This window comes from Solea solea, chromosome 9 (genome assembly GCF_958295425.1).
Source record: "Solea solea chromosome 9, fSolSol10.1, whole genome shotgun sequence".
In the NCBI taxonomy this organism is placed as follows: domain Eukaryota; kingdom Metazoa; phylum Chordata; class Actinopteri; order Pleuronectiformes; family Soleidae; genus Solea; species Solea solea.
The window spans coordinates 9,297,525-9,325,474 of NC_081142.1; the positions used below are offsets into that span (position 1 = coordinate 9,297,525).

Genomic DNA, 27,950 nt, shown 5'->3' on the forward strand with positions numbered 1-27,950 from the left:
GTTTGATGTGAAGTGATATATAATGTCTGCAGGACTGTCCATCTCAAATTACCTACAGAGCATGTTCCTGTCCCTGTGTATGATCTGTGTTTGTGAGAGTGTGTGGGGTTGTCAGGGGGGTGGTCCGTGGTTAATAAGGGCTCCCCACACAATAAAGGAATGGTATTGCTGACTTCCTTAGGTATGTGTGGTTTGAAACTCAACTCAGGTTTGCTCAGTGGAAAACCTGGGGCCCTCGCTTATTATTCTATAAATTTATGAAAACCCCAAAATCATGTGGTGCCCCCGAAGAGGAGGTCCCTCTCCCCTGCAGCTCGTTGTTTTGTCATTTTTTTCAGCCATGTTTTTGAATTTTGGTTACTGTGTGAGTTTGACTCTCCAGCACACACACATTGCCATTGAAGTGAGTGTAATCATCATTTTTAAAACAAGCTGATAGTGCACATTTCAAGATGTTCATTTGAAGAGTATCTTGGGGAGATCCTGATGACCTGAGCTCAGTTGGATTTGATTATTTTTTTGGACTTTGGAAAATGCACATTTTCAATGACGCATACTTTTACGAAATTTATCCAAGACCCTCATGACACAATGTATCATTTCATATCATTTTCAGAAAAGGTCATGTTCAATAATACATTGTAGATTAACTTTATTGCCCGATGTATTGAGATATCTTGGAAAATGTGTTCATCAGAGCATATTTTGTTGACTCATCAGCTCCAAAAATGAATCATTTGGAGAAACCCTCCAAACACACCCACTCACACACTCAGACACATTTTCCTTCCTTCCAATCCTTTTAAGGATTCTCAGTGACTTCCACTCACTTTTAAAAAAAAAAGCATTTTCCCTAACCCTAACATTAAACCACTATTCAAATCTTAGTCCTAATCTTAACCAGTTCCTCAGAAATTAGGTTCTGCCTCATTAGAACCAGGTTTTGTTCTCCATGAGGACTAGAAACGATCCTAAAGAGGTAATAAACACAAACATACACACCACTTGCCCCTCACGCTTAACCATCACAACTTCATGCATCAAAATCATCTTTATGACATTTCTTGCTTTCTCCTTTTTCTTAAAAAAATAGTATAAATAAATAAACTATAATAACTATAAAGTAAACTAAATCACAAACACACACAGGCAGTCAGCAGCAGTTTGGTCAAAAATACAATATATTTGTTTAAAAATGTGCAAATTAAGTCAAAATGAATAAATATTGGCAGGATAGTGCAACATAACCTAAACTTATTTTTACCTGGATCCTAAAACCAGGTCTTAATTTTCCCAGAATGCCATTACATCCTTGCTGGTCAGCTGTTCCCTTGGGCTTGGTTACTATCTTGTCACCAACTGAGGTCATCTCACTTAATAAAGAGACAATCTCACTGATATTCATTTGCATCATCAGATTATTACACTTTACCTTTATTGGGCTCGCTCACATAATTGGGCCTTTTTTGTTGTGTCCTGTGCTCAAGGTAACATTTGAGCAGAATAGCTGACTGCATATACAGACATATAAAGGGTTTCAAATGTTGGTAATGTAACAACAGCAATAATATAATCAAAATACAAGTCTTCCCTCTTTGCCTCCGCTGTCAAAACAGATTGTGGGCTTTTGAAAAAGCCATTTTCCTCACAGAGCTACACTTTGTAACCGAGATAACCCCTAATCATCTCCAATGGCTAATATCCACTGTGGACACTGTGGTGAAACGCTGGCCTGAACTTAAACCGGAAACTTCAGAAGCCAAAGCAATTGCTATGCATGCTTTGAACATATCCTTTTCACAAAGTAGCATTTCATTTTTCTCCCTGAACTAAAACAACACAAACTAAAATAGAAGTAGGAAGTGATATTGGATTTCCAAAACATCTGGTTTGGTCCTTGCTTTAAACAACCAGCATCCCCTCTGTTTAGGTGAATAATCATTTTCAAATGTTGCTCCATTCAAATGTGATCTAATTAAACATTTAAATCCGACCGCTCAATGGGACCACCGACCGTTTTCCGCCAGACCTTTTCCCTCAACATTTCAGGTTTCTCTCCCCCACTGTTGTCTTGAAGCCATTACCATACGCGGCAAATTGATCACTTGTTTCACAGAAGACGAACAAATCTCCAATCAACTCTGCAACTGTAATTGATGGCAGGAGGCAGCGCGGGGCAGAGAATGTGTTTCGTGGAGATGCTTGTGTAATGTGTAGCTGATTAACCTCTGTCATTTCCGAGGAATTTCCTGTCATCTGTGTCTAATCAAAATCTCTTGCTTAGTAAATATTGGGTGGAGTGGACTGAATGAAAAATGAAGACAGTCATATCGGAATAGACTTTTGGGGGAATCAGGTGAATCTGTTTTCACTGGCATCGCCGCTCAGTTGCTGAGTAACGGTTACATTCTGCCCAGTTTATGTCATGATGCTGGCAGCACAGATTGAGGAATGCAATGTCATACCAGCACTTTACAGTATGTCAACAACCTGGGCTTGAACTGCCGTGCCCAGAGGAGACTGCTCGAATTTTCAGGTAGTGCCTCAACAAGGTTTACATTCGAGAGACATGTCAAAATAAAGTTGGGCTGGAAAAAGTTTGTACACATTCATATTCCCCTCAAGATAAACTGTAATAGTTAGCGAACCTTTGTTTATGACTAAATGTCAGAGAAACTGGCACAACGACAGTCTCTGGATAGAAAATAATGGACGTAGCCAAGTGAAACAGAGGAAGTAGCAGTTTGCCACCAGGAGGCGACTCCACACGCTGCAACAAGAACTTTGAATGGAAGTCCGTATGAAGATGATCCTGAATTCTCACTTGATTTGTGAGTTTGAGTTTGAGTTTATGGTCTTAATCGTTAGTTTCATGATCAAGTTAGATAATGAATTTGTCAACTATGTTTGGGTTGTCCATTTTCCTCCCCCAGTCCAAAAACATGGAATAGAAAATAGAATGTACATTATAGACAGTATGGGCTTGATATTTACAGTATAAACAGGGATTGAACATGATATATTTGTGTAAAATTACAGTATACGTGACTCAAGTGAGTACTGGCTCATAGTGTGGCTTCAGTTTTTTAGTTATTGTTTAAACCTACGTGAATTTATTTCAGTTTTTCTCTATTATATGATATTTTACTGCCTGCTAAACCTTTTTTTTATTCAGTTCATTAACCTCGCTGACCACTTTGACATGTAAATCTATGAACTTTTATAGTCGACAACGTCCCACATTTCGTTAACTCATTTGCATTCAAAAAATAGGACAAATAAATTTGCGCTGCGATGTAATGTTTGTATTTTATTGCTGTGTCAAGTGGAATAAAATTCAACACGAGAATAAAGCCATCATTACAAATGACCTCTGTTTGACAGAAGTTATTTTTATATCCTAGTCATTTTTAGCCGTGCAGATTTATTATGCTATTATAGTAATTTTGGCAAAGAGAGGGTCATAGCGATGTTTGACGAATGGATCTGATTTCACTACAGTTGCGGCGGGACGTCTCCTGTGTTTTGATACGACTTGAGTAGGCACACAGACAAAACACAGCTCCTGCACTAAATTTCCATGTTTATTTTTTACAACAGATTTATATACAGCGGGTATTCTCACGAGAGAACACATAGACAAAAACACAAGCAAGTCACACTGAAAACCTTTCAAATAAACACTTAAGACTTCTCTTTCTTTTTTTTTTAAACACTCTCAGTGTTCCGTTGTTGTAGGAAACATTCAGTTGAGAAGTGTTTCAATCTCACCTTTGACACTTTCTCTGAGGGTGTGGTGCTTCAGCTGCTCGTCAGTCCTAAAAACTGAGGACCGGCTACATTTACTGCCAGTATTTACGGCCGCCTCTCCAAACAGAGCAGCCTCTTGTGTGACTTTGAAGCACCTCCGGGTCCCTTGCCGAGGTCTCAGAGCTCTTGGCTTTGCTCTGGAGCCGTGTTGTTCCCCAGTCCCATAAAGGTGTCTGTCACCTAGCCAGACGTCTCTGTCACGTCTGCCAGGCAAGTGCAGCACATCTTGTCAGTCTGCCTTTACGTCAAGTCAGTCCATGTTCGTGACCGTGCATTGTGCACTGTTCGCTTTTTTTTTTGTTGTTTTTTTTGCTATTTTTAGTTAAATTATAGGTTTTGGTTTGGCTGAGGGCTTCTTATAAAACGTTATGATTGTCTGTGATTAATCCTGGCAGTGTGCAGATTTGTGGCCAAAAAAACTTGTTATCACAGTGATTGTCGGGATAGAGTTGTGGCTTCAGAGTGGTTTGTTGACTGTGCACATTTTTGGTATATTAACATGTGTTTTGAGACAGTTTGACTTGACTATCTCTTGTGCTTATTTTTTTGTGACAATCCATCATTGCTGTCAGCCTCGTTTCCCCAGAGGTCGGTGCATGAGCAGAGCTTTAGTGGACTATGAGTCCCTTTCTTTTGATTTCAACTTTTGGTTTCTGTATGCTGAGATCAGGTATCATTATGTGGTTGTTCAGTTGTGGTGCCTTGTCTTCCTGATTATCAGAGAGTAATATTTATTAAAGTTTTGCACTGAGTAGGTTTTTTGTGTACTTTGTAATTTTACTTTTACTTAAGTATGTTTCTTTGGAAGTACTGTACTTCAAAATCACATCCGGTACAGAGTAAAAAAATCTTTTTAGCTGAGAATATAGATGTTTATTAAGTAATTTTTGAATGGAAAGCAGCAACAGAAATACTTAAATTCAGTTTTAAAAGCTTTCTTTCAAACATGGGTTTGAGCAGGGAGGTCCCTGTGAGGGGGGAAAATCTGACAAAGACCTCCAGGGTCAAAACCAGTTGGTCCTTTTTTTTTTTTTTTATGACTGTTTTCACAGCGGTGACAAAATGTTTACAACATAGTCTTATAAACATCACTGAGCTAATCTATTTTGCTGTTACACAAATCTCTGCCATTGATTCTTGTGAAGTCAGGTCTGCAGTGTGAGAATGTGTGAACTGTATTATAAAACATCTTGATTTGTGATTTTTTTAAATTTAAACTAAATGCAAACTCTTCGTAACTTGTGTGTGTGTGGTTGCCGTTAGTGTGGATCTCTTCTGTGTTATCTGCGGTCAGACTATTCTTTTCTTCATGCTGTTGCGTTGCATGTGCCCTCATTAAATGATGGTCTGGAAGCCATCACCAGTGACAAGGTGCTACCACCAGGTGGTGACATGCACAAGTGTAAAGTTTTAATTATGTTAATGAGTGGGGAAAGCAGAGGAAATGATTGGATGTGGCAGTTGGTAAGAAGTTGTGGGAGGTGATCAGTGAGTGCATCTTCCTCCGTCAAAGTATGTGTGAGAGGATGTGTCATGAGAGAGTGTGTGTGTGTGTGTCTGTGTGTGTGTGTGAGACTGTGAGAGTGTATGTGTGCTTGAGCATGCATGTGGAGTGACATAATCCCACAACATTCTCTCTTGTGTTTAGTGTTTGACTTAACAGCACCGCTCTTAAATCCAAGTGGTGAAGTGGCTTCTCTGTGAGACCTCGACTGGCACCAGGCCTGGCACAGAGTTAGAGTGGGTGGAGTGGGTTGGTGGAGTTGGGGATGGGAGGACTGTCGACTGCCAACTATTTGTTTGTGTTCATGACTGTGGTTAGTATTTCTCCATTTAAAAGACTCGGTATAATGAGGACGCCTGCTCCCCACAACATGTGTCCTTCTCTCCGAAAAGCAGGGGAGCTAATCATTTACCGACCGCTGCATTCATCAGTATGACTTAAAGCTGTGTAGCCACTTAGTGCGAACAGCCAGTCATATCCACAAAGACGCTCCCTTGGACAGCTGAGCTCGTAGCTTATTCTCTGCAGTTATAATCATTTTCTGCGATGCTGTGACCGTGTTGGAGCTAAAGTAAGATATTTCAGTGCTGTGCCCAGAAACAGTCGAGGCTCACAGCTGAATGCCTGTGGAGGCACATGAGTCGCTCTGATTCACTCTGAGGGGTTTTTTCTTCTTCTTTGTGTTCGACTTCATAACAGCTAATCTGAGGTTATTGTGTGACCAGGCTCTCCATGAGAAAATAGTGAGGAACAAAGATACCTGGTTGAGAGTGGCTAAAATCAGGCAGAACAAATTGATTTTATCCTCATGAAAGTTCTCATGTCTGCTGGTACCGGTAATCCTGCTATGAAAACACTGACATTTCTCTGCTCTAACAGTAATTTAATAGAAGTTTTTTTTCTTCTTCTTCTTCTTCTTCTTCCTTTGCGCCGCACCTGCTTTAAGAGTAGCTTTCGCTGTAGACGTTGTTATTTTTCATTTATTTATGCCCCCAGGTTTTTCAATCATCCATCTATTACTAAGCAAACAAATAAGTTCCGGGCCTATGCCGCAGACACAAATATAGACATGAGTTATGAGATTCAGAGAAGCTGGGAAAGGCTTTGGACCTTAATACGCAACATCTGCACAAGACAAGACACACAACCCGAGCGTCCCGCTACAAAGTCCTGCAGCCGGCTGTTGCACACTTGTATGTGTTTGACCTGTCTAATGTAAGAAAGAGCGAGAAAAGTGAGGGGGGGGAGAAGTGTAGCAGGTGGGGGTGTTGGGCTGAACGGGAATAAAATGATCATTATTAACTGCTTAAGTGCTGAATGTTATGATTTATGGAGCCAAAAGTGGGGCCAGTTGAGGTGTCACATTGGATTTCCAGAGGCATCTGTCTTGCGGTTTTGGCAGGTTGTTTTTCCCTGGGTTCAGATGTTTGCATCACACTCCTGACAACCCATTTTCCCTTCCCAATACCCCCTCCTCAACGGCATTGTCCCGCTCCTTTAAGTAGAGTACACCTCTGATCGCTCCCTCTTTCCTCTCCGTAAACCATCTATCCATCTGCACATCTGCTTTTCATTGAGGCCTGCATGTCTCTGAAGACTTGAACACATTAAACACTGGCACAAGCACAGTCCCACTCTGGCACTTAACACAACGCTTAGGTGACTTAAAAGGGAGAGGCGAGAATTATAGAAAATGAAGTGTCACCGAAATAAAAAATCACCCCAGATTACCACCAATTACAGTTAATAATGGTGTCCAGACCATCTGCTGATCAGATGGAGCACTGTAGAGAAATAATGATACCAGAGAGAGAGGGAGAAGGAGAGAGATTCATTGAAGAAGACAGCGACATAGACTTTCAACTATGTGATGATGTGGTTTGATCTTTTCAGTACAGTACGGACTGGAATGCTTTGTATGGCATGGTAGTCATAAATGCGTATCTTGGAATAATAGCCGTGTTGTTTCAGTGGGGTTAAGTTCTGCTAGATTGGAGACATGTGTCTGCTCAGCTTTATTAGTCATTTATTAGTCACTGAGGTCAGGCAAGAGTTTTGAGCCAAGGCACAACGTTGCTGAACTTGAACATGACTCCGATCATCAGCCCCTGAAGCAGCCTGAATAGGTGTACGATTACAGCACAATCTAACTGACCGTGATCCCCAATGTCAAACGCATCCAGTACGTGAAGCGTGTTCGACAATCAATATAATCACCGTCACAATGACCGCAACCTTCCACTGAAGAGTTGTACCATCAGAATTATCTTATTGTTCTGCCTCCACGGTCACAGTGGCCGCATTAGTCGGCAGGAAAAGGATTAGAAAGCACTTTACACTTGCAGATACGACGCGTCTGAGGTTTTATGGCTTCGGGCGCTGTTTTCCTAAAGGATTTTGACGAGCAAGCAGCGTGACAAATGGATGACATCACAGCAGACATGTTGGAGGGTGATTGGAGCCTTGTTTCTCTCCACAACCTCCGCCAAAAAATAATCACACGTCTCCCCGAACAAGCTCTCAAATAACCACGTTTATCCATTTATAATTGCAGTCTTGTTTCAAGCATTAGTTTATGCATTCATGCGCGACGAGGCATGAAAACTGGCGTACTGCTGCTTTAATATGACTTCTCCTGTGCATCTCGGTGAGCTCCTCGGTTTACTGTCATCCTGCAGTAGTGCTCACTGAAAGGAACATGCTACTTAAATTATACAGGAGAGAAGAGGAGGCGGCGTGGGCAATAGATATCATGTGATGACATTAATGGAACAGAAGATAGCCCTCTTTGATGTAACACAGTATTATTAGACTCCATGTTACCAACAGTGGCTGAGCTACTTCTTCCAAAAAATGATTTTTCTCTTACAGTTTTTAAGCTGCAGATAACAATCAAGTTCTTATTCATGCCTGAGTGTTTAACTGGTGATGCTGACATCAGTGGCTCTTTGTGCGGATGAGCCAGCACATCTGTACGTGGTCTCTGCACAGAACACAACATTTGCCCCTGGTGCTTCTGGCCTCGTCCAGCCTCTTTCTTTCTCTCTCTCCCTCTCTCTGTCTATGTCTCTGCCCCTGCGCTCCTGATCTCACGCCCTTACAACGTCACTCGTAATTGGGTCTGAATGCTTGCAACTGTGTATATCACAGGAACATCCCACCCTGCTTGTTCTAAGATGCTCACAAGCTTTTATACTCAACTCACTTAATCGTGCCTTTTGGGGAACAAACAAAAGTTGTGTTTACATTCTGGGTTTTTTACGAAAAAGATCATTTAACAATAGAGGTATCTTTGTTTGCTTGTTGCCTTCTGTACCTTTGTGGTCATTTTATTAGCAGAAATTGGATAAATATGTTTGTATAAATGTACTGTTGTTTTAAAATAAAAAGCAAAGAATAATAATTCATATTTACTTTAAGGAAGGGCCAAAACGGCACCGTAGATCCCCGACATGCTTTGGAAAAAGAGCAGTGACCTCAGGAATTCTTACACACTGAACCTTTAAGAAACATGTTTATACATTTAAAGAAATGTTGACAAAGAAAATGGATTGGAACAAATTTACAAAATTTCCCTCATCTACAGTTTAAAAAAAAAAAGTTTACTGGCTCTAAATGTATTTATTTAGCCTTTATTTAACCAGGTAGAACCCATTGAGATCAAAATCTCTTTTCCAAGGGTGACCTGGCCAAGAGGTCATCAACACAGGTCACAGTAAATATTAGAGATTTAGAAGACAGGTTACAAACAATAATTACATCCAGTATGTTTTGCGTGTGTGGGTGGTATTTTTCCCCACACTCTCCTCTCGTCACTGCTGCTGGATGTTTTACGTTTCACCTCAGTCCCTGATGCTGTCTTTGGCTTCCACCTCCTGATCAGACCAGGGCTGCTGTAACGTTGCAATGTTCAACGCTGTATTACCATGGCATATTGAGTTTAAACTAAATTGACTGCTGGGTTCCATCCAAGCCACCGTATGGTGAGGAGCCCGTTTCTTTAACCAGAGCGTGACTGATTCTGTAAATATAGTAACGCTCTAAATCACCTCAGTGCTAACTCTCTGCGGGAAAGGGATGAAGACCTCAAACACTAATTTAACACTCATTCAGGAGGTCTCTTTGATTGAGATACTGTCCTTGAATCTACGCGACCGCTCGCAAACCCAGTGCAACAGCCATCAAAACACAAGGTTCTATTTTCACCCTTTTTATTGGGGACTCCTTCCACCTATCTGTTTCTATTGGAACGAGTAAATAAAAAGTGCTGCGAGAAAAGTTTCAGTGGCCCTGATTGTCCCTCTCCCGAGAGTTCATGATTCTACCACCAGCTGTCACGCAAACTCTGACACACAGTTCAAGCACATGTGAAAGTCAGATGCTGGCATGACGTTAAAAATCCAGATGTATTTGTGTCTTTGCCTGAAAGACAATAACAAGAAAATCTTCTTCCAAACAAATGGGACCGTGAGCTGCTGGAGTTGTATAGTTTTTTGCTTCGCCATGTGTCTGTGAAAGCGTTTGCATGTAAGTGAACATTTACTTCAGTTCCATGAAGAATTCCAGCGGAAAGTAAACTCACACCATACCATATCGTATTGTTTTACATGATAAAAAAAAAGAAAAAGAAGACACAACGCAATGGTTTTCTCTATGAATTCTGGTGTTAGCGGTTAACACTGCAAAAACAGTCAAATAAGCACTGTTTGCAGTAAAAAAAAAATAGGTTTGTTTTATGCCTAAAAAAGGATAATCTTGGCAAGCAAGTGTTGCACTAGAAAAATAATCTATGTCTAAGAAAAAATATCCAACTTTTCTACAGCTTGGTACCAGTAACAAGCTAAAACAGCAGGTTGCATAAAAGGATCGGTGTGTGTGCAAATATAAAACATTATAAAGTCAGCTTAATCAAGAAAAGAAAGACTAATTTTAAGTTAAGTATCACAAGCAAAGATATTATGTTACGTAAGAAATGTTGAAATATTGTTCTGTCTAGTTTTTGCCGTGTTTCTCCTCATATTAAGGCACATTATTATAGATTAAGGTAATTATTAAGGTATTCTAGCCAAACAAAATTTGCTTACCCCATTAAAAAAGAACATATTACTCAATTTAAGAATATTTGGCGAATTTCTAGAAGAACTGTTTTTGCAGTACACGGATGTGAGTTACACATTTATTGTAATGAAGGAAAGGTTTCAGCGAACGCTGTAGAATAAGGAAAGATTGTATTTCATGGTTTTATTTTGCAGTAAAAGTACACAAACAGGGTGAGTAAACTTTACAGGAACAGCAGCTACGCGATGCATTCAAGGAACCACGTAACTCTCATCACCATGATCCACCAAATTCACATGCACTGACTCCACTAACAAACATCCTACTGCTGCTGCTGCTGCCGCCAGGTTGTAGCAATAGATGTAAAAGTATAGAGAAGCACTTAAAAAATGTGTGTTCAGTTGTGTATTTGTGTAAATGTCAAGATGCATCTCAAATATCCTGGAACATCATGATTAGATGTAAGTGCATACAAACACACCACTGAATGAATGTCAGTGTTGTTTCATTTATTTTCAAATGGCCAAAAAATAAGTTAAGTTAATAGATAAGTTAAGTTAATCCTTATCAAAAAAAAAAATCCTTCATTCATGGACATGAATGAAAGTCGTGATACTGGGCAGGAAAGGTTGGGATTTATTTTGAGCGTTTTAATACACTGATAAAATAGCTGTCCTTAATCAGTTTCATATCTATATACAGTATATAATATAAGGATGTTTCTGTTCTCCGAACCCCTTTTAACTTTAACTTGACGGCATATGTGCCCAGGTTTTATGTCGTCAAAACACATGCAGCTGCACAAGAACTTTTCCTGTTTATCATAGTTTAAAACCTGGCAAAAACCAGTCTGGAACTATCTGATTATAGAATAAGTAAACCAGATTGTGAATTGTGAATGTGTCCAGGTGTTTGCTGCCAGCTTTCAGTAGTAGTCATTTGTGAATTGTTTCTTCGGACTCCTTTTGGACCCGAACACTGAGAACTACTGTGGTTCGATTGCCAGCTCTAATATCACTTGTATTTAGTAATAGAGTGCAACCTTTGTAAAGTAATTTCTCAAAATGAAGACATATTAAAGTGCTTATTTCCAAAAATAAAAACATTGTGAAGAAGAACAATGGTGGCTCTATCAGCCTGCTTTAGTAAAACAATTTACAGACAGGGAATCATTGTGTGGGATCATCTCTGACTTCTCTCTGTGCTTAACTCATTTACATGCTGAACGTTTCCTGGCATTCTGCACTGCACAACAGAGCATTACGCTTTGAAAAAAGTCTTATAATCTCTTCAGTTACATTCACTGTGCTGCCTGGTGTGGGTCTGTGTTTCGTATGGCGATGACTCTGATACGAGTGTGAGAGTGACCATGTGCATTCATTCAAAGCTGCGTTGAAGTGCCAGTCCATCCACTGCCTTAAAATGATGATTGCATTTGGTTGTTTGTGCTCTTGTGTGCATGCAAATGGACAGTCACGTCCTAATTAAAAGATATGTGACCATGTTAGTCATCTTCATGTCACTTCTTCTGGCCATCTTGACTGAATTACTCCTGACTGGAGGCAGGGAAACACTTGGCGTCACATCAGTTCTGGGCCTTGAAACTTTCATACAGTAACACAGTTGTGCTTGTTAATTGCTGGGGATGCCCGGCCAACAAACTGTAAGGCCAGAACAATCCAGAATTTGATAAACACAATGGTTTGTATTGTTTGAAAACAGACCAGAGGTAAAAGTTAACGGCTTTGAGGGAAACCAGCGCTGTTCTTTCAGTCCCCTGGCCACACTCGTGTGTTTGTGTTGCTCGCTTTGCCTTTTCTCTTCTTCTTTGTGTTTCCGCTTTGACCCGCAACAAGACAAATGCAGAGGAGACTGTGGATACATCAGCGAGTGGAGGGATGTGTAAATAGATGGTCCTAAAACTGGGGATAACATGGCTCACAAAGTTCCCTTGTTTTCTCTTGTCTTTTGTTCACTCTCGTGACCTTTTCTCCCAGAAAAACACTCTCGCTCTTCCCTGCACTCTTCCTGTTTATTCTCCCTCTCCATCTGTTATTCATGTTGTAATATCTTTTGTTCATCTTTTTCTTTTAAGCCCAATCCCTATTTTTGTGGAATATTTTCACATTTTGTGCTCTCCTTCACACACCTTTGGATGAGTTTAGTAATAATTGGGTCTTTGTGTGCGATAACATTGTCAATAATATTGTTAGAAGATAATTAAATTTGAGAAATTGAGTTAGGGATGTTGGGAGAAGGGTGCGTGGCCACCTCCTAATGAGTGTGTGCAGATATTAGCTTTCCTCTCACAAGTATGTCCTCATGCGCTGAGCTCCGCTCCCGCTTTATTTTTCTTTCTCGTTCTTATAATATAATTTAATTTAATTTTATATAAAATGTGAGACAATTTTTTTTTTAAATATGCTTCATTTTGCAGGCAAGATTAAACTATCTGTAGTTTATAGAAAAAGAGACAATATTGACACCACAGTTACCTTTATTTTTTTTTATATTTGAGTATCGTGGTGGTCCTTCCATTACTAAAAGGTATTTACACCGCACTTGAATGGTTAATCTATTCTCCTCAATTAATAATTCACTAATTAATTAAGGTAACGGTTTCACGAAAGGGTTGATCGCTTAAAATTAGAGGAACGGATGGTACATTTAAAGAGCCAGTATGTAATTTAACAGCATGATTAATAAAACAGTTTCACTCTCATTGGCTGAACCTTCAGGACATATTTGTTTGAATTGTTTTTTTTTTCCGAAATGGACACATCACCATTTATTTACCGTTCCTCAACTACTCCAGCAATAATATTTGGCAATAAGTCTCTCCGTCGTCATTTTTATTGTCACCAGTCGGACTTTGCCAAAGAGCTTTTCATATATCACTGGATACTCGTGTTGAGGCAGCTAAGTTATTCCTCAAGAGAATATTTATAATCTAATAGCATTTCAACATGTCACTGATGGCACGGATCCCATTGTAAACTGATTATTCTTCCAAGACTGTAAGTAGATAACTGAGTGCAATTTGCTTAGCCAGCTTTGAGGTCACAGCTCTGCCTGCTAAAACAACACTAACAAATGACCAGAGCACAAATGTAGCCTGTATCAGGTGTGTATCAAACATGTTCTTATCATTTGTAAAACATGCTCATGTTCTCTTTGGTCCTTTTCCAGTGAATGGTGCCTTCTGCTCAGAGAAAGATGTTGACGCTGAGGACACACTAATGCGATGTGGGCAGAACCTGCCACTGCCGATGGGGGGTCATTCAGGGGGGACTTACCCCCAGAGCCTCCACTGCGACAGACCCACCCCCGACCTCCATCTGCAGGACGGCCCTCACCAAGACACAAGGTAACCTGTCAGTGTTATTCCTGTTTGAGTTTAGTGTTCGTTTCCTGTTTGGTATAGCATTACTAACAACATGCAGGTACAATGTGTTTTTCATTATCCTTGCTATTGTGAGTTAAATGCACACATACAGTTAACGGGTTCAAAGCTTTACCTGGTCTCATAAAACACACAGGAGGGGTCCACAGTACAATGTTTATGTTGCATTAATGGGATTCTGCTTTTGTGCAGTCGTTGACTACTGTTGGTCAAGTCACAGAGAATTTCCCCGTGCACATCTATGAGGTGCTGTTTACACCTTTTTGTCTTTCCACGAACCTCTGTTATCCAGTTGAAAGTGCACCTGGACAGACGTTCACTCTTCGCATATTGTGTCCCGATATTTCCCCCATAGCCAAACAGGAAATGGTATTCCTGAATAGAGAAAGAAGAAGGGGGGTGGTGGGGGTCACGTCTTTATTAACAACAATGATGACAAAGTCTGCCAGTGACTCTCTCCATTCCACATTAGCGTTAGCTCTGTTTTTCTCCCAATGTGCTCAGGGGAAGGGACAAAGACGATTCCTTCATGAGACAGCAGGAGAAAGGAGAGCTCTTCTCACATCACTCAGGGGCTTTGGACAAAATCCATAATGAGCCAACTGACAGGAATGATTATGTAGGAGATCACAGCAACGCATGGAGAAATCTGACCTGGGTTCCCCATTCAGCAGGGAAAAGATTCCCACCATAATACACAGTATTGTAAATGCTGACCCTTCATGAGCTGCAATTATGCCACCAAAACAGGTGACTCTCTATTTATCTCCAATGTTGGGTTGGGTTTAACCCCTTTGTGTCATCAAAGCCCATCAGATGGACACTCTAGCCAGTGGCCTCTCTGTCTCAGTAGCCGATGACCACACCCACTCTCTATTCTTAGTCATAAATGCCCATTCATATCCTCCTACTACGAGAAGATCCTGTTTCATTGATTCACAAACACATTTTCGATGACCAGCAGTAAGTGGTGTCCAACTTCACCTTATGTCACTATATGTAAACCTTGGCCTATGATGGATGAAATATTAGACTGATATAGAATGACTCTGCTGCTGCTGCTGTTGGGAAGGATGACCAGTCTGTAATTAGCCTTTGAACTAATAAGTGCTCATTCCTCTTTGTGTGTTTTCTCATTTCAGATCCTCCTCTGTCTTCCACAGGACTCTGCCAGGAGCCTCACATGGACTGAGCTGTGGCAGTGCCAGCACGGCACGCTCCTCTCTGGCTTACCTAATCAAACAGGAGAATTCAATGGGCTATAAAACCCCTAGCACAGGGTCAGGGGTTCATAGCTCATCTCAGGCCCGTTATCAGATTTGTAGAACAGGGGAAGGTTTGGGGGCACCAAGGGATTTGACAGTCGTAGGTCCACATGTTAGCAACAACGGTAGTAGCATATGTACAGCAGGCGGCGTCGGAAGTGCTGTGTTAAGTGACGCAGTTCAACCGTTTAATAATGAAGATGGCTCCTCCCCACTGGCTTTGTCTCCTACTGGCTCCCATCATTCAGCACGGCTGCCCAGTGCGAACAGTCTGAAGAGACGCTGCCTGTCCCTGGCCTCACAGTCTATTTCTGCTGCAGGAACTGGCAGCGTTGCTGCGACAAGTTCACCATCAGCTTCTGGCGCCGCTTCCGAGGACATCAATATCACCGCCATCACCTGCTCCTCCTCCCAGATGTCGATGGTGGCCTGTGTCAACGGGTTACGTACTAATCTCTCACCCAGCCACGCCAGCAGTGCCGGCTTCTCCTCCTCTTCCTCCTCCTCTTCTACATCCCCACCCTCTAACTCCTGTTCACAAGAAGCCCAACAGAGGCCCCAAGCTCACGGCAGCCCCCAACAAACTACGGGACAGGAGAGCTGTCAGCTGTCCTCACCTGCCTCCTGCCTTTTATCTCTTTCCTGCTGCTCCACGTCCTCCTCGTCAGTGTCATCAGTGGAACCAGAGCAGGGCCAGGGGCAGAGCCAGGGGCCGTGTGAGGAGCAGGGCTCCATGCTGCAGGGGTGTGGAGCTGGAGGAACAGCTAGGGGAGGAGTGGGAGGCTCGGATGGGCTTGGGATGTTGATGAGTGGGGCTCTGATGTCTGGGACGCTGACTTCGGGGCCTGAAGCTGGAGTTCTTCTGGATGGGGGGCAAAAATCAGGAGCTGTCCTCAAGCAGGAGCCTCTTGATGATTTCTCTCCCAGTGAAGATGAACTCTTTCAGCAGCACTATCACCATCATTTAAGTGGTCGTAGTGGGCACCTTCGTCACCCACATCACCCCCCTCGATCTGCCATGCCTCCGCCCTACCACCTGCACCAATACGTGGGGCCCAGCCCTGGGGGCCTGTTGCACAGCCTGAGCCAGCAAACAGCTTCAGCTTCCTCTCTAGGACACAAACAAACCTCTGGATGCTCGTCTGGGTCCATAGTCCCAGAACAGGAGGAGGCCGTTGGAGGTACACTGGGGGAAAGGCAGGTGTGTCGCTGGATTGACTGTAGTGCTGCGTATGAGCAGCAGGAGGAGCTTGTGAGGCATATTGAGAAAGTTCACATCGACCAGCGCAAAGGCGAAGACTTCACCTGTTTCTGGGCTGGCTGCATTCGCCGATACAAGCCCTTCAATGCGCGGTACAAGCTGCTCATTCACATGAGGGTCCACTCTGGAGAGAAACCCAACAAGTGTATGGTGAGTCACCATAAACCACACATAACCAACCAACCAAGTGGTTACATGTATTCACAATACTCACATTCAGCCTTGTTAAAAACTGTCCTATAAAGTTCTGAAAGTATTAGGTTATATTTATTGTTTTAATTTGAGTCTAGTTTGTCCCATAACTGCAGCCATCTGTTAAAAGATGTGATTTTAAAAGAACACTTCACAAAAGTAACACAGTGTGTGTAGATGAGTTTTCCTCAGAAAGACTGGACCTGCTTCATTGCTGATTACTTTTCAACAGAAACTCTTATTTTTGTTTGGGTTGAGATCCAGTTATGATTGTAATTTCTGTATTTAGTGGAAGACGTGAAAGGGGAGGGAAAAAATCCCACTAAAGATTTGAGCTGCTGTAAGGGTAGCACTACCTTGTTAGTATAAATAGATTTGTGGTTATATTCTTTTCAGGTAAGGCTCCAATTCCACAAGTCAACACACTAATCAATGTCAAGCTGTCATTTCCCCACGTCCTTTAGCAAATGGAAAAAGCCCTCCAACCTTAAGAATGACTTAGTCCAAATACACAATTAGTCCACAATTTGTGTAGGGCAATGCAATGTTTATTTTCACAAGCACTCTGTTTTTGAGAAGGGTTTCAGATCATGAAAAGCCAACACATATGGTTAACATAACCAAACAATGCCTACACTTGATCCATTTAAATGGGAGCTTTAACTGTTTAGCTGTCCCACAAGTATTAAGTGAATTGGCTTCATGTCCAAGCCAAACATGAAGAGAAATGTAGTAGTCTGGAGATGAAGCCACAGAGGGCTAGACGGTAACATTTGCTCGTCTTGCTCAATTCACGGCTTCACCTAAAGCTCCTGTCAGATGTGTTCCTCCTCAAGTTCAGGAACCCGTCCAAATCCTAATTACTGAAAAACAGACTCTGCAATATTGTTACGACACCTGTTTTATCTCAAGACTGTTTTTTTTATTTTTCTTTAAAAGAAAAAAGTTAGGTTTATTTTCTCTACGTACCTTGTACAACAGTGGTTCTGACAATTTGGTAAAGCTGGAAACTTTGAGAAGGAAGTTGTATTTCATTGCACTTTTCAACAGTGATGAATATAAAAATCATCTTGCTTCTGGGTGATTCTGGTACGCAAGAGCAAAAGGACACAAAATCAGCAGTTTTTTGTAGTTAGCTACAGTGAACCTGCCCCAGCTGTTAATTATTCTTCAGGTGTGTTGTGTTAAAAGCTCTCTGTTGTTGCATTTGGAACTTTTTTTTTCCTTGTATGTCTTCACTCCGTTTAGGAATTGAGTAACATTTGGTTGACACATGTGCTCAGGTAAATGTGTCACTCTGACGATGTATGTTTGTGTGTTTGGAGATGTTTGCCATATGTGAGGGATAGAACAATTCGGCCCAGTGTGGACGAGCAACTGGACTCTGTCTGCAGACATGAGGCGCAGCCTAACCTAATCACGCACACACACACACAACATTTTTTTTTATGTCTTAGTGAGGACACATCAAAGACAGAATGCATTATCCTAACCTTAACCATCACAACTAAGTACCTAACCCTAACCCTAAAACCAAGTCTTAACCCTGGAAAAGCCCTTTTAGGTCAAAATGGGTTTGTACTTTTTTTTTTTTTTGTCCTCACAAAGCTATAAAAACATTTACACACACTGACACACACAGAGCCGTGCAGCCATGTGAACACGGGAATGTTGTTCTCACAATAGGAAGTATTGATTCCTTGTACAGTTTGTTGGGTTGTAACACTCCGGCTTTTCCGACAGAACGCAAACAGAAATGTGAAATGTGTTCAAGCTTGAATCAACACATCAAATCAGTTGTTGATCTGGGACTTGAGCAGATAAACCTGGAGGACCAGAGAAAATAAACATTCCCTCCATGTGTATTTGTAGCTGTGTTTGTGTTTGTATACAGTACCAATCTAAGCAAGCACTCGGCACTTATAGGAAACTCTGCATGCAAAGAGTTTGCCTGCTCGTGTATTTCACCTGTGTCCATCCCAAGTACTTGCACTTTGGCAAGTAGCAGTCATATCTCCTGTGCTCATGCAATAGACGAAGACATTGAAGAATGTGAGGTATGTGTGGAGGAAACAGATGAGACATTCTGTTTTAGGACCAAATGCCCTAGAAAACCCAGAGCTAATCCTTTTATTATCTTTCCTGCAGCAGATTCCAGTGGTTGCTCATGAAGTAGAGTACATCCAAACATAATACCCTCCCATGAGTATATCGTATTCATCCGCTGTACTCGTATCACATCCGTATAACAATATAAACAATTTCTTTTTAATAATTCACTCTTGCTATATGTGTTTGTGTGGGTTAAAAGTTCTGCTGCCTCTTCCCTCTCCTTCCCAATTAAATTTAGGCCCCGGGCAGTTGTGTAAGGCAGGCAAGCAATGACAGACACAAGGGTGAAGAGGAAACAACATAATCTCTCTGCAATATCCTGTTGTCTTTCATGCCTAATTCACTTGTTGTTTTAGATTATTACTTTTCCCCCCATAAATATTAAAAATATATCCAGCAAGAGTAGCCCTGACATGGTCCGAGACTTTGATATTGTTCTGCTTCATCAGAGTCTGACCCAGCAGATTTGAAGTGTCTGCGGGCTGCAGGTCACTGAATATCGTCCCAGAGCATCGAGGCCGTGGAAAAGACAGAAGGTTTGCATGGTGCAGTAACTTCAGGCAGGAAAACGGTGCTTTATTTGATTTGTGTGGCAAAACAGTCACGGTCAGATATCAGGAAAACATATTATTTAAATTGTATTAGAGGTGGTTATGTTGTTGTTGGAGGAGGAAGAATTCAGTCAGCGGCTCAAGGCGTGAAACATTACCCTTTTTATGTTACGTAGGTGACCATAATTGTGTCGTAATTGTAATAATTTACGTCATTAAGTCTGGAGATAAAGATGTTTTCCCAGTCTGACATGCCCACAGTAATATACACAGTTTGTATTTGTCTCTCCCAGACAAAATTATTATATATTATAAAAACTGAACAAAAGTCCTTCACAAATCAGAAGTGTGACATATTTGAATGTCACTCTCATGTTAGTGTTACGGCGAGACGTACTGTAGGCAGGAGATCTTTTCACAATGATAAAACGCAGCCAGCATTAGTTGACGGTGCCTAGACAAGCACAAAAACACACACACACACACACACACAGTCACCGACACACTCAGTCAAACCACTTGCTGAAGGAAAGTTGGATGAGGAGATACGTTGGAAAAAAAAATAAAGTAGATCATGGAATTTCCTTCTTTTTTTTTTTTCACCGGTGTGAAACCGGCAAACATACATAAGCATAAACTTAGATTTACAGGACTGATTTTTGGACGAGAGTAGAAAAATACCTCAGCAGCAGACGCTGAAACAGCCGACGTGAAGATGCCGTGCGTTCTCAGGGGTTAATAGAGTATTTTATGTGCAATCAGCTCATATGCTGTGGATGAAACGGGCAGTGCCATTAGCTAATTAAAAGTGAGGTTCAGTCAGCAGCACATGACCTGACTTTTCCTCTGAATGCTGTCTGAAACAGGATCTGTCTCCGGGCACTGGGTGCAGGTGGTGATTGATCATGTGTTTGTGCCCGTCTGAGCTTCTGGACAATTTAGATGCCATGATCTCTGAGTCTGGGGTTGTGAAGCTAGACGACTACCTCAAGAAAGGGATCTGTTATTCTGTTCAGGAAAATAAAAAGAAGCGTGTCATTCCTCAGTAGGGTTGCAAATTCTGTGTGATCTCCCTGAGCAAAAGTTGTTGGTTAACAATTCATTCTAAACATTAGTGGCACGTTAAATTATGGAAGTGACGCTCTTGGTTGTGTGTCCCTGTTGTTAAGTCAGGCTGCAGAGAAACACTCTCTCTGATGACACGGATGTTCATGGGAAACACAGATATTAATCTGACTAACCCGGGGAAATGGGCCATGTTTGCTTTCCATTAGTCAACAGGGTTTACATCCAACGGAAACAGTGTGTTGCAGAGGAAAACTAACGATCCACAAGGAGTAGAATCAAATAGCCTTTCCGCCCAAATTTGCGATGGCAGCGACGCTTTGTTCTGGCAAAGGTGCAGCTCATAGCTTCGCTTTTTTTTTCCATATACATACTTTGACTTGTTGCTAATTACGTGATTGCTTTGGTTGATGTGTGGCCCTTCTAGTCTTATATAATGTACCTAAAAGTGATACTTGAGTAAAAGTAGCTTACCAGAAAATGACTTTGGTAGAAGTTGAAGTCATAATTTATAATATTACTGAAGTAAAAGTCTTAAAGTATGTGACATTTGCTGTACTTAAGTATTAAAAGTCATTTTCTGATGAAGTATGAGAAAAGTGAGTCTTTAGGATTGAGCCATGGTGGCCCAGTGGTCGGGCAAGTTGTTTTTCAACTGGAAGGTTTTGGGTTCAATCCCTGACTCTGCTAGTCTAGACGAGAAAAGCGCCATATAAATACGGACTATTACCATCTCTTCTTCTTCTTCTGATTTTATTTGGTAGTAACGAGTAATAAAGACAGTTAGAGGAAATGTAGTGGAGTAAAAATAAAGGTTGCTAGAAATATTAATAGTTAAGTAAAGTACTTATATGTGAATTTTGTAACAACATAATTGTACTTTGATAAATTACAACACTGACCCTCTCCTGGTATAAATCGTAGCCACACAGCATGTAAGGTCCAGTGAAATGACCCACATGCAAAAGTAAACAGTTGATGAATACATTCCTCATCTGTGAAATTTCTCAACACTCATTTATCAACAAATGGTTAATCGTCATCATCCTTTGTCCTTAGTTGTTAAAAGAATGGAAGACACTGTACTTTTTGCACCCAACAGCGACATTTATGCAACTCAGGCATGCAGAGAAAACCAAAGTATTGCACATCAGTGAGGCCAACTTGTTCCTCAGGCTACACACACACACATTTACTCCAGTGCAAAAGAGGACAGGTCTGAATATGGTTCATTTAAAGTAATCAGAGTCAGCAGGCGAGAAGGGGTATTGAATCAGTATGTCGGTAGTAACTGCACGCTGAAGCAGAGCTCTTAAAGTCTGTCAAATTGGCACAAACACAAAGACCTTATCAGGCTCACATAAGCACCTGGCACAGATCAACTTATTGCACTTTATCTGAGGGTCCTGTGCCTCTGCTCTCCATTAAATCATTTCCAGAATTAGCTTTGTCAGTCATTCCCCAGGCAAATGAGTTCATCAGGTAGCTAGATGGTCTAATTTCTTACTACAAACCCATAATCCAATCCCGTGGTTATCCTCTGCCTTCCTGTCAGTTCTGCTGCACTGCTTGGCAGCGCGGTCGTCATGCTAATAGTAACACAACACTGTCCATATGTGATATTGGTATGATGAAACTGCTGGCAGAGGGAATCTGCAACTGATGTTTTGGATATGAATGAAAGCCCTGGATGGATGTGTTCCTTGTTGAGGAGGCCAGGCCAGTATCATGTCAGGCTGGAAAAGTTTTCCAGTCAATCTTTCACAGTAATGTGGTTCAGTATTCCCCAACTGCCCAACATCATCCCAATTGTACTCACTCTTTCTCCCCCACTATCTATGGTTCAGAGGAGAATTAAGGACTGTTATGATACACTCAGCACTTAACTCCATCTGCACGGCCACAACATGCACCTCAGTAACATCTACCGCTTCTTTGTTGTTGACATTGAATATAGATCATTAACAAAGTTGCGGGTTACCATGGTGTCATTGACTCTTCATATCAAATACAACATTTAAACCCGACTTTCAAGGTCTCTATTTATCTCTGTTGTAATGTAACAAAGTATAATATTTCATCACTGTACTTAAATACAAAATTCACATATCTGTACTTTATTTGCTTTATTACTTTATTATTTACTTGCAGAGTCAGGAATTGAACCCAAAGCGTACTTACTTTTACTTACTTACTTAAAAAAGTTAATTCTATATTAGAAAATTACTTTTGATACTTTAAAGCACATTTGTCAAACTGGTGGCCAAGGGGCCACATGTGGCCCTCCAAATGCTTACTTGCGGCCCACCCACCACTGTGCGAGGTGGGCGGGCTAAATGTATTTTTTCGGTTGTAATCATTGCTTTAAATGTATTACACTCAACATGAAATTACATATATTTAAGCTGTTTTAATCACAATTATCCTCGTCTAATTCTCCATTTTTGTGCATCATAAATATGTTTTTATTGCGAATCATTTTATATCAAAACAAGCACTTTTACTTTGCAATTCTGTCTAATATCATAATGAATATCTTAGGCTATAAATTTAATAATAATTTAATAAGTTTTTTCCACTTTTTTTCCTCCATGTCGGCCCCCGCTTGACCAGACTAGATGCTCATTGGCACCCAGGTCATTTGAGTTTGACACCCCTGCTTTAAAGTGTCATATACTTTAAGACTTTTACTTAAGTGATATTATAAAAAGTGACTTCAAGCTTTTCCAAAGTCATTTTCTGGTAAGTTACTCAAGCATAAGATACTTTATACAAGACTGTTGGAATGTGGTTTTAGTTACTTACCTAAAGGTTTACTATTTAAAAGGATCTAAATGCATGGTGCATGGTATGCATGTAAACCCCCAGATGTATTTGTCACTTCCTCTTTCTCAGTCTGTATCTTATAAACCAGCATGTCCAATTGTAGGTTTATTGACAAAACACTACCTTCAGTGTATTGCACAACAGAAATAGATGGACTACACTCGCCGCATGTCAAGTATTAAACGTTTGGAGCAAATGTTTTCTCCTTGCAGTCATGCACACCTTGTGCTTTTTCCATTTCCAAGCACTAGCCTGGCATTACCGGACCATTTCACTTTGGTAAATAAACATGAGCTCAATGATTGCTCTGGATTTCAAGTTTTTAATTTCTTGCATCAGGTGTTCTTACGTAGGACGGCCAGGCCACCCATATGCACACGTTTTCTCAGTAATGTTTGCTCGTTAACTTTCAGAGACATGTATTATCTGCATCCACTGAAGAACATAGAAGAAGCTTTCCCGACATCGCTGTCCTGACTGGATGCTTTCCGTCGTTCAGTGTTTGTGTAACATATGCACACAAATATCATCCACTGAAGGTAGAGAAAGGTTAACCAGCTACAGCCACCTTTCTTAACCAGGTATCAAAGCATGTGGGATTTACTGCATGTGATGCACTTTAATTACATTTGTCTGGAATGCAATATTTTGAGTCCCCCCCCCCCCCCCCATTTCCTTACGATTTAATCACACTCTGATATTGGAAACCTGAAGACACAGGGGTTGTGCCTGGTTACACATTGCATGGAGATTGTGTCATAATTGTGTCCAATCCAAAGCCTTAATCAGTTTAACCCCTCTGCTGAGCCAGATCAGTTTACTAATACATGGGAGAGATGAAGGTGGGGCGGGCATGTGTGTGTGTGTGTGTGTGTGTGTGTTTGGGGTCTCTGTCGTGTTCGGGGGGCTGTTGTAGACAGAGGAGGTGGGACCTGAACCTGTTTAAACACATTTTTGGACAAAGTAGGCCAACTAAATCCAATACTTTGTTAGTGAGTCACTATAGTGATGCCTTTCGTCATGTGTACCACCATGTATCATACAGTATGTGTTGTTGAGGCACAGATAAACAGATACTTATGCCAGGGCTCGTTCGTGGTGCTTTTACGAGCCAGGAACCTCTCTGCTCTCTGAGTCTCTGCTCTCTTGCCCCCTCACATTCACACAGTGGCCTCGCTTTGTTTCAACACACAGTTTGTGCCACAGCAGCCAGTCAACGAATACACTCACTCAGACTGACTGTCTGCAGAACAGAGATCAGTGTCTTAATTAACGCAAACCCCGATGTTTGTTTTTTGTGTTTCTGGACTCATCGACCAGTGACCACTTTTGTATCACCCACCCATAGACTGTGCATAAAAATGAACATAGCCGTCCAGTTGCAGAGCAAACTGCCATTGTGAAGCATTTGAGAGGCGCAGTTTGACCATGTCAGTTTTAGAAACCGGAAGTTAACAGACATCACCTGCAACCAGGCACCTGTTGAATGGTAAAGCTATCAGTCACATGGTGTCCACTCATATGTGCCATGCGTTATTGCCAATTTTGCGCTAAATTAGAGCATGATTTAAAGATGTATATCATGTTGTACTGTAGAGTAGCTGGAACTATCAATGCAGACCATTCATTTAGAAAGGAAAAATGTTTTCTGATGGTTGCCCCCTGGTGGATAACTGCTACTTCCTACGTCCATTTTTGTGTACACTGTACGCATCCACCAAACACACGACAAGGACATTTAAACACCAGGAGCTCTTCTCTCTCAGAGCCATGGCTCATCTCCCCGGCGTGACTGTATCCGTCCTCACAGACGGATTTGCACTGCACGCACTCTTCCAGAACCAGACTAGACGTGCAACAAATACACATAAGAGAGCCGAGTCGCTACCGCGCAGAATAAACACTGCGAGAAGTATGGATAAATGATGTCGCGAAAGACGTGTTTACATTTACGGTGTCAAGTTTAAATGATGCCCTGCAGTGTTCTGTGGTCGGTGTGGCAGGTCTAATTTGAATGTTTGAGAAAAGCAATGAAGGACGAAGGAAATGGAGCCAGACGGGCGATTCACGTGTACTGATGTCATCCAAAAGAAAAAAAAGAAACACTTTGGTTCATCACACAGTATTGTGCATGACAAGTGATGCGGTATGCACAAAATGTGGACCTGAGAGCATTCTTGAAGCATTTGCAAGGCCAATGCAAACGTCTGTGGAGAGGGAGCTATCCAAGCTGAGGCTTGTGTGTGTGTGTGTGTGTGTGTGTGTTTACTCTGTGAAGACTCTTAGTTTGTTTTCAAATGCTCAAAAGTCAAGCAAGAGTGAAGCGAGCTCCCAGTGGAAGGATCCATGTAGAGTTTTGAGGCATGGATTGCGGTGTCAAATGGCACGTAACATTAATATATCACAGCGGCGTCACCTCGCCAAGAAACCACATGGACTGTAATGATTGCTAATGAGAGTGAGGTAGGGAATTAGAGACGGAAAGAGCGTGTGTTCCATCCTCTCTGTGAAACGCACAATGATTTTATGATTGTGTGGCCCAGCTGGGCTGAGACTGATATTTCACCTGGGTTTCACCTCTCTCAAAGAGTTTTACACCCCAATAATCTCTAACTATCTGCAGAAGGAAGACCTGGTGCTTTCTGATCATTTCTTAACACATCTGTTTCACATATGACGCGTTCAACTTTGGAATTAGTTTGACGCAGATACAAAAGGGTTTTTTTCGTGAGGTTTTGAGAACCAGAATAGTTCGGGTGTGAATTAAGAGGCCTCTCATGTCAGAGCAACACCTTCGCTGTAGTAAAAACATCACTCATTCATACTGTGTCATTTGCTCAGGATGCATTCTTGTCAGGAGCAAAGCAAATAAATCCAAGTGTCACCAGTGTTCCAGGTTCTGTAAGAAATAAGGCCAAGAAATTTGGATTAGGTCATGCCTGATTTAAAGTGCAGCTAGGAAATAAATACTGTATATGGGAAAAATGTCGTAAAGCGATGTGCCTGGCAAAATGTATGAGGTCAGCGAGTGTCAGGTCCGGACTCATATTACAGCTAACATAAACATATGTCAGATGAGAAGACTTGAAGGAAATATTCCATAAATATGAAAATGTTTACCAAAGCAACTCCTGGAACAACAGGATTCCTGCCAGTGGCGGGTTACTCGATTCCATCTTAATTGCTCAGGAATGGGGAGTGGTTTAACACTCAAATAGACGTTTTCCTACCAGACAGTGGGCACAGACCTGTCGGTGTGGACTAAGTGACCGACGATGAATTGAGAACGATATGCTGGAATGTTGTGAATTGATTTACTGAAATGTGAAGAAATGGTGATGTGTTTGCCGAGAGGGCTGATAGAGGAGTGAACAAATCTCGGGGCACCATGGCATCTCAGTTGGAGCACATTTCAGGGGTAGCTGTTTTTTTGGGGGGGGGGGGGGGGGGGTTTTACCCAGAAGGCGTTGCGGTCTGGTCCCCCTCTAGAGGGTTGCATAAACGCACTCCTTCTCTTCGCCCTGGTGAATTCTTGGGCTGGTGTTGATCACAGTGCCATGTTGACCTATTGTTTAATTTTGCTGGCATGTTTTCTGTCTGAATACTATAGTTGTTCTGGCACAGAGGTATTTGCCTTGGCAGCTCACAGGGCTTCTGCAATGTTTATTTGTTGTCACATCAGAGTTATAGAGTTGCCGTTGAACGCTACAGTAGGCGTACGCCTTTACACAGCTGTGTCAACTTTTGACTTTTGTGGAGAACAGATGGTTTGCCAAAAAGGGAGAGGGGCTTTTATTTATTTACCTAACAAGTCTGTACAAGCCAGAAACACTGACTTCAACCATGGTGTCATTGTGCACCGTATCAAGTTGTCACCGGAATTTAAGCCAGTGGTCGGGGTTTAAAAATAAAATTCCACCAGAATTATGGCAGCAACTGGAAATTTTAAAATAAAGTCAGATATTCAACGTACAAGAGGCGCAACTAATGAGGTACGAATACATGTGTGAAAGTGTGGAAGCTTCCAGCTAACTCTGGTTTTCTAAATTCACACTTTGGTTTCACACTTTCTTTCTTTCATTCATGTACACACATTTTAACGTTACTGTCCCTTAAGAACAAACATGTCTTCACAAAAAATGAAGCTATAAAAATGTATTTTATTTTTAAAAACCAACATCCTATTCATACATAACAAATATTAATGAGTTTTTAAAAGTTTTTGTCACGATGCACCTTCATTTTATGGTCAAAAATTATTTATTTTCAATGTACTTCATGCAAACTGAGCTATTTTTGGAGTTTCTTTTAGTTTTTTTTTAATTTTTCAGTCCTTTCCATACATATCAAATATTAAGAGGCGTCTTACCAGACATTTGGCACTTTCTCAGTTACCACAATGAAATATAATCACAAGACTTGTTGCATTTTGAAGCAGCAGTGTGGCACTCTGCAGTTTAAAGTCTATTTCTCCGCAGATAGACGAGGCACATTAAAGTAAAGACACAATATAGACTTGTCAGCATGTAAAGATGCCCAGTTCAGCTTTAAGGGTTTCAGACTCCATGCACAAGTAGAAACAGATGTGGACAATCAAGTCAAATAAAAGCTTGAAATACAAAACTTAAAAATTCTACACAGACTCAATGGAGAGGTCACATAGGACAGAGACAATGATGGATGATGGTGATGATCCAAAGAAAACCTCCGAGTTTGGGCCAATCATCACATTCATCCAGCGTTTGTCCGACAATCTAATAATAAAAACAATTAAGTAGATCAGTTAAACATAATGTTATAGTCAATGCTGGCTGTTGCTAAACATTCATCGCTCACCCACAACTACCGACAATGAAAAAACGGAGTGGGAGCATGTCGGGGGAACACGCTGTTCTGCTCCTCT

At 41.3% G+C, this 27,950-nt stretch overlaps 1 protein-coding gene across 3 annotated transcripts in view; it reads left to right on the plus strand.

Moving 5' to 3' along the window:
- Positions 1–27,950, plus strand: part of LOC131465404 (zinc finger protein GLIS3) — a 71,238-nt gene that overhangs the window by 18,008 nt on the left and 25,280 nt on the right. For all 3 annotated transcript variants that reach the window (XM_058638048.1, XM_058638047.1, XM_058638046.1), the window contains exons 3-4: positions 13,562–13,739; positions 14,918–16,451. In XM_058638048.1, the coding sequence (XP_058494031.1) occupies positions 13,562–13,739; positions 14,918–16,451 (1,712 nt within the window). The remainder of the gene's footprint in view (positions 1–13,561; positions 13,740–14,917; positions 16,452–27,950) is intronic.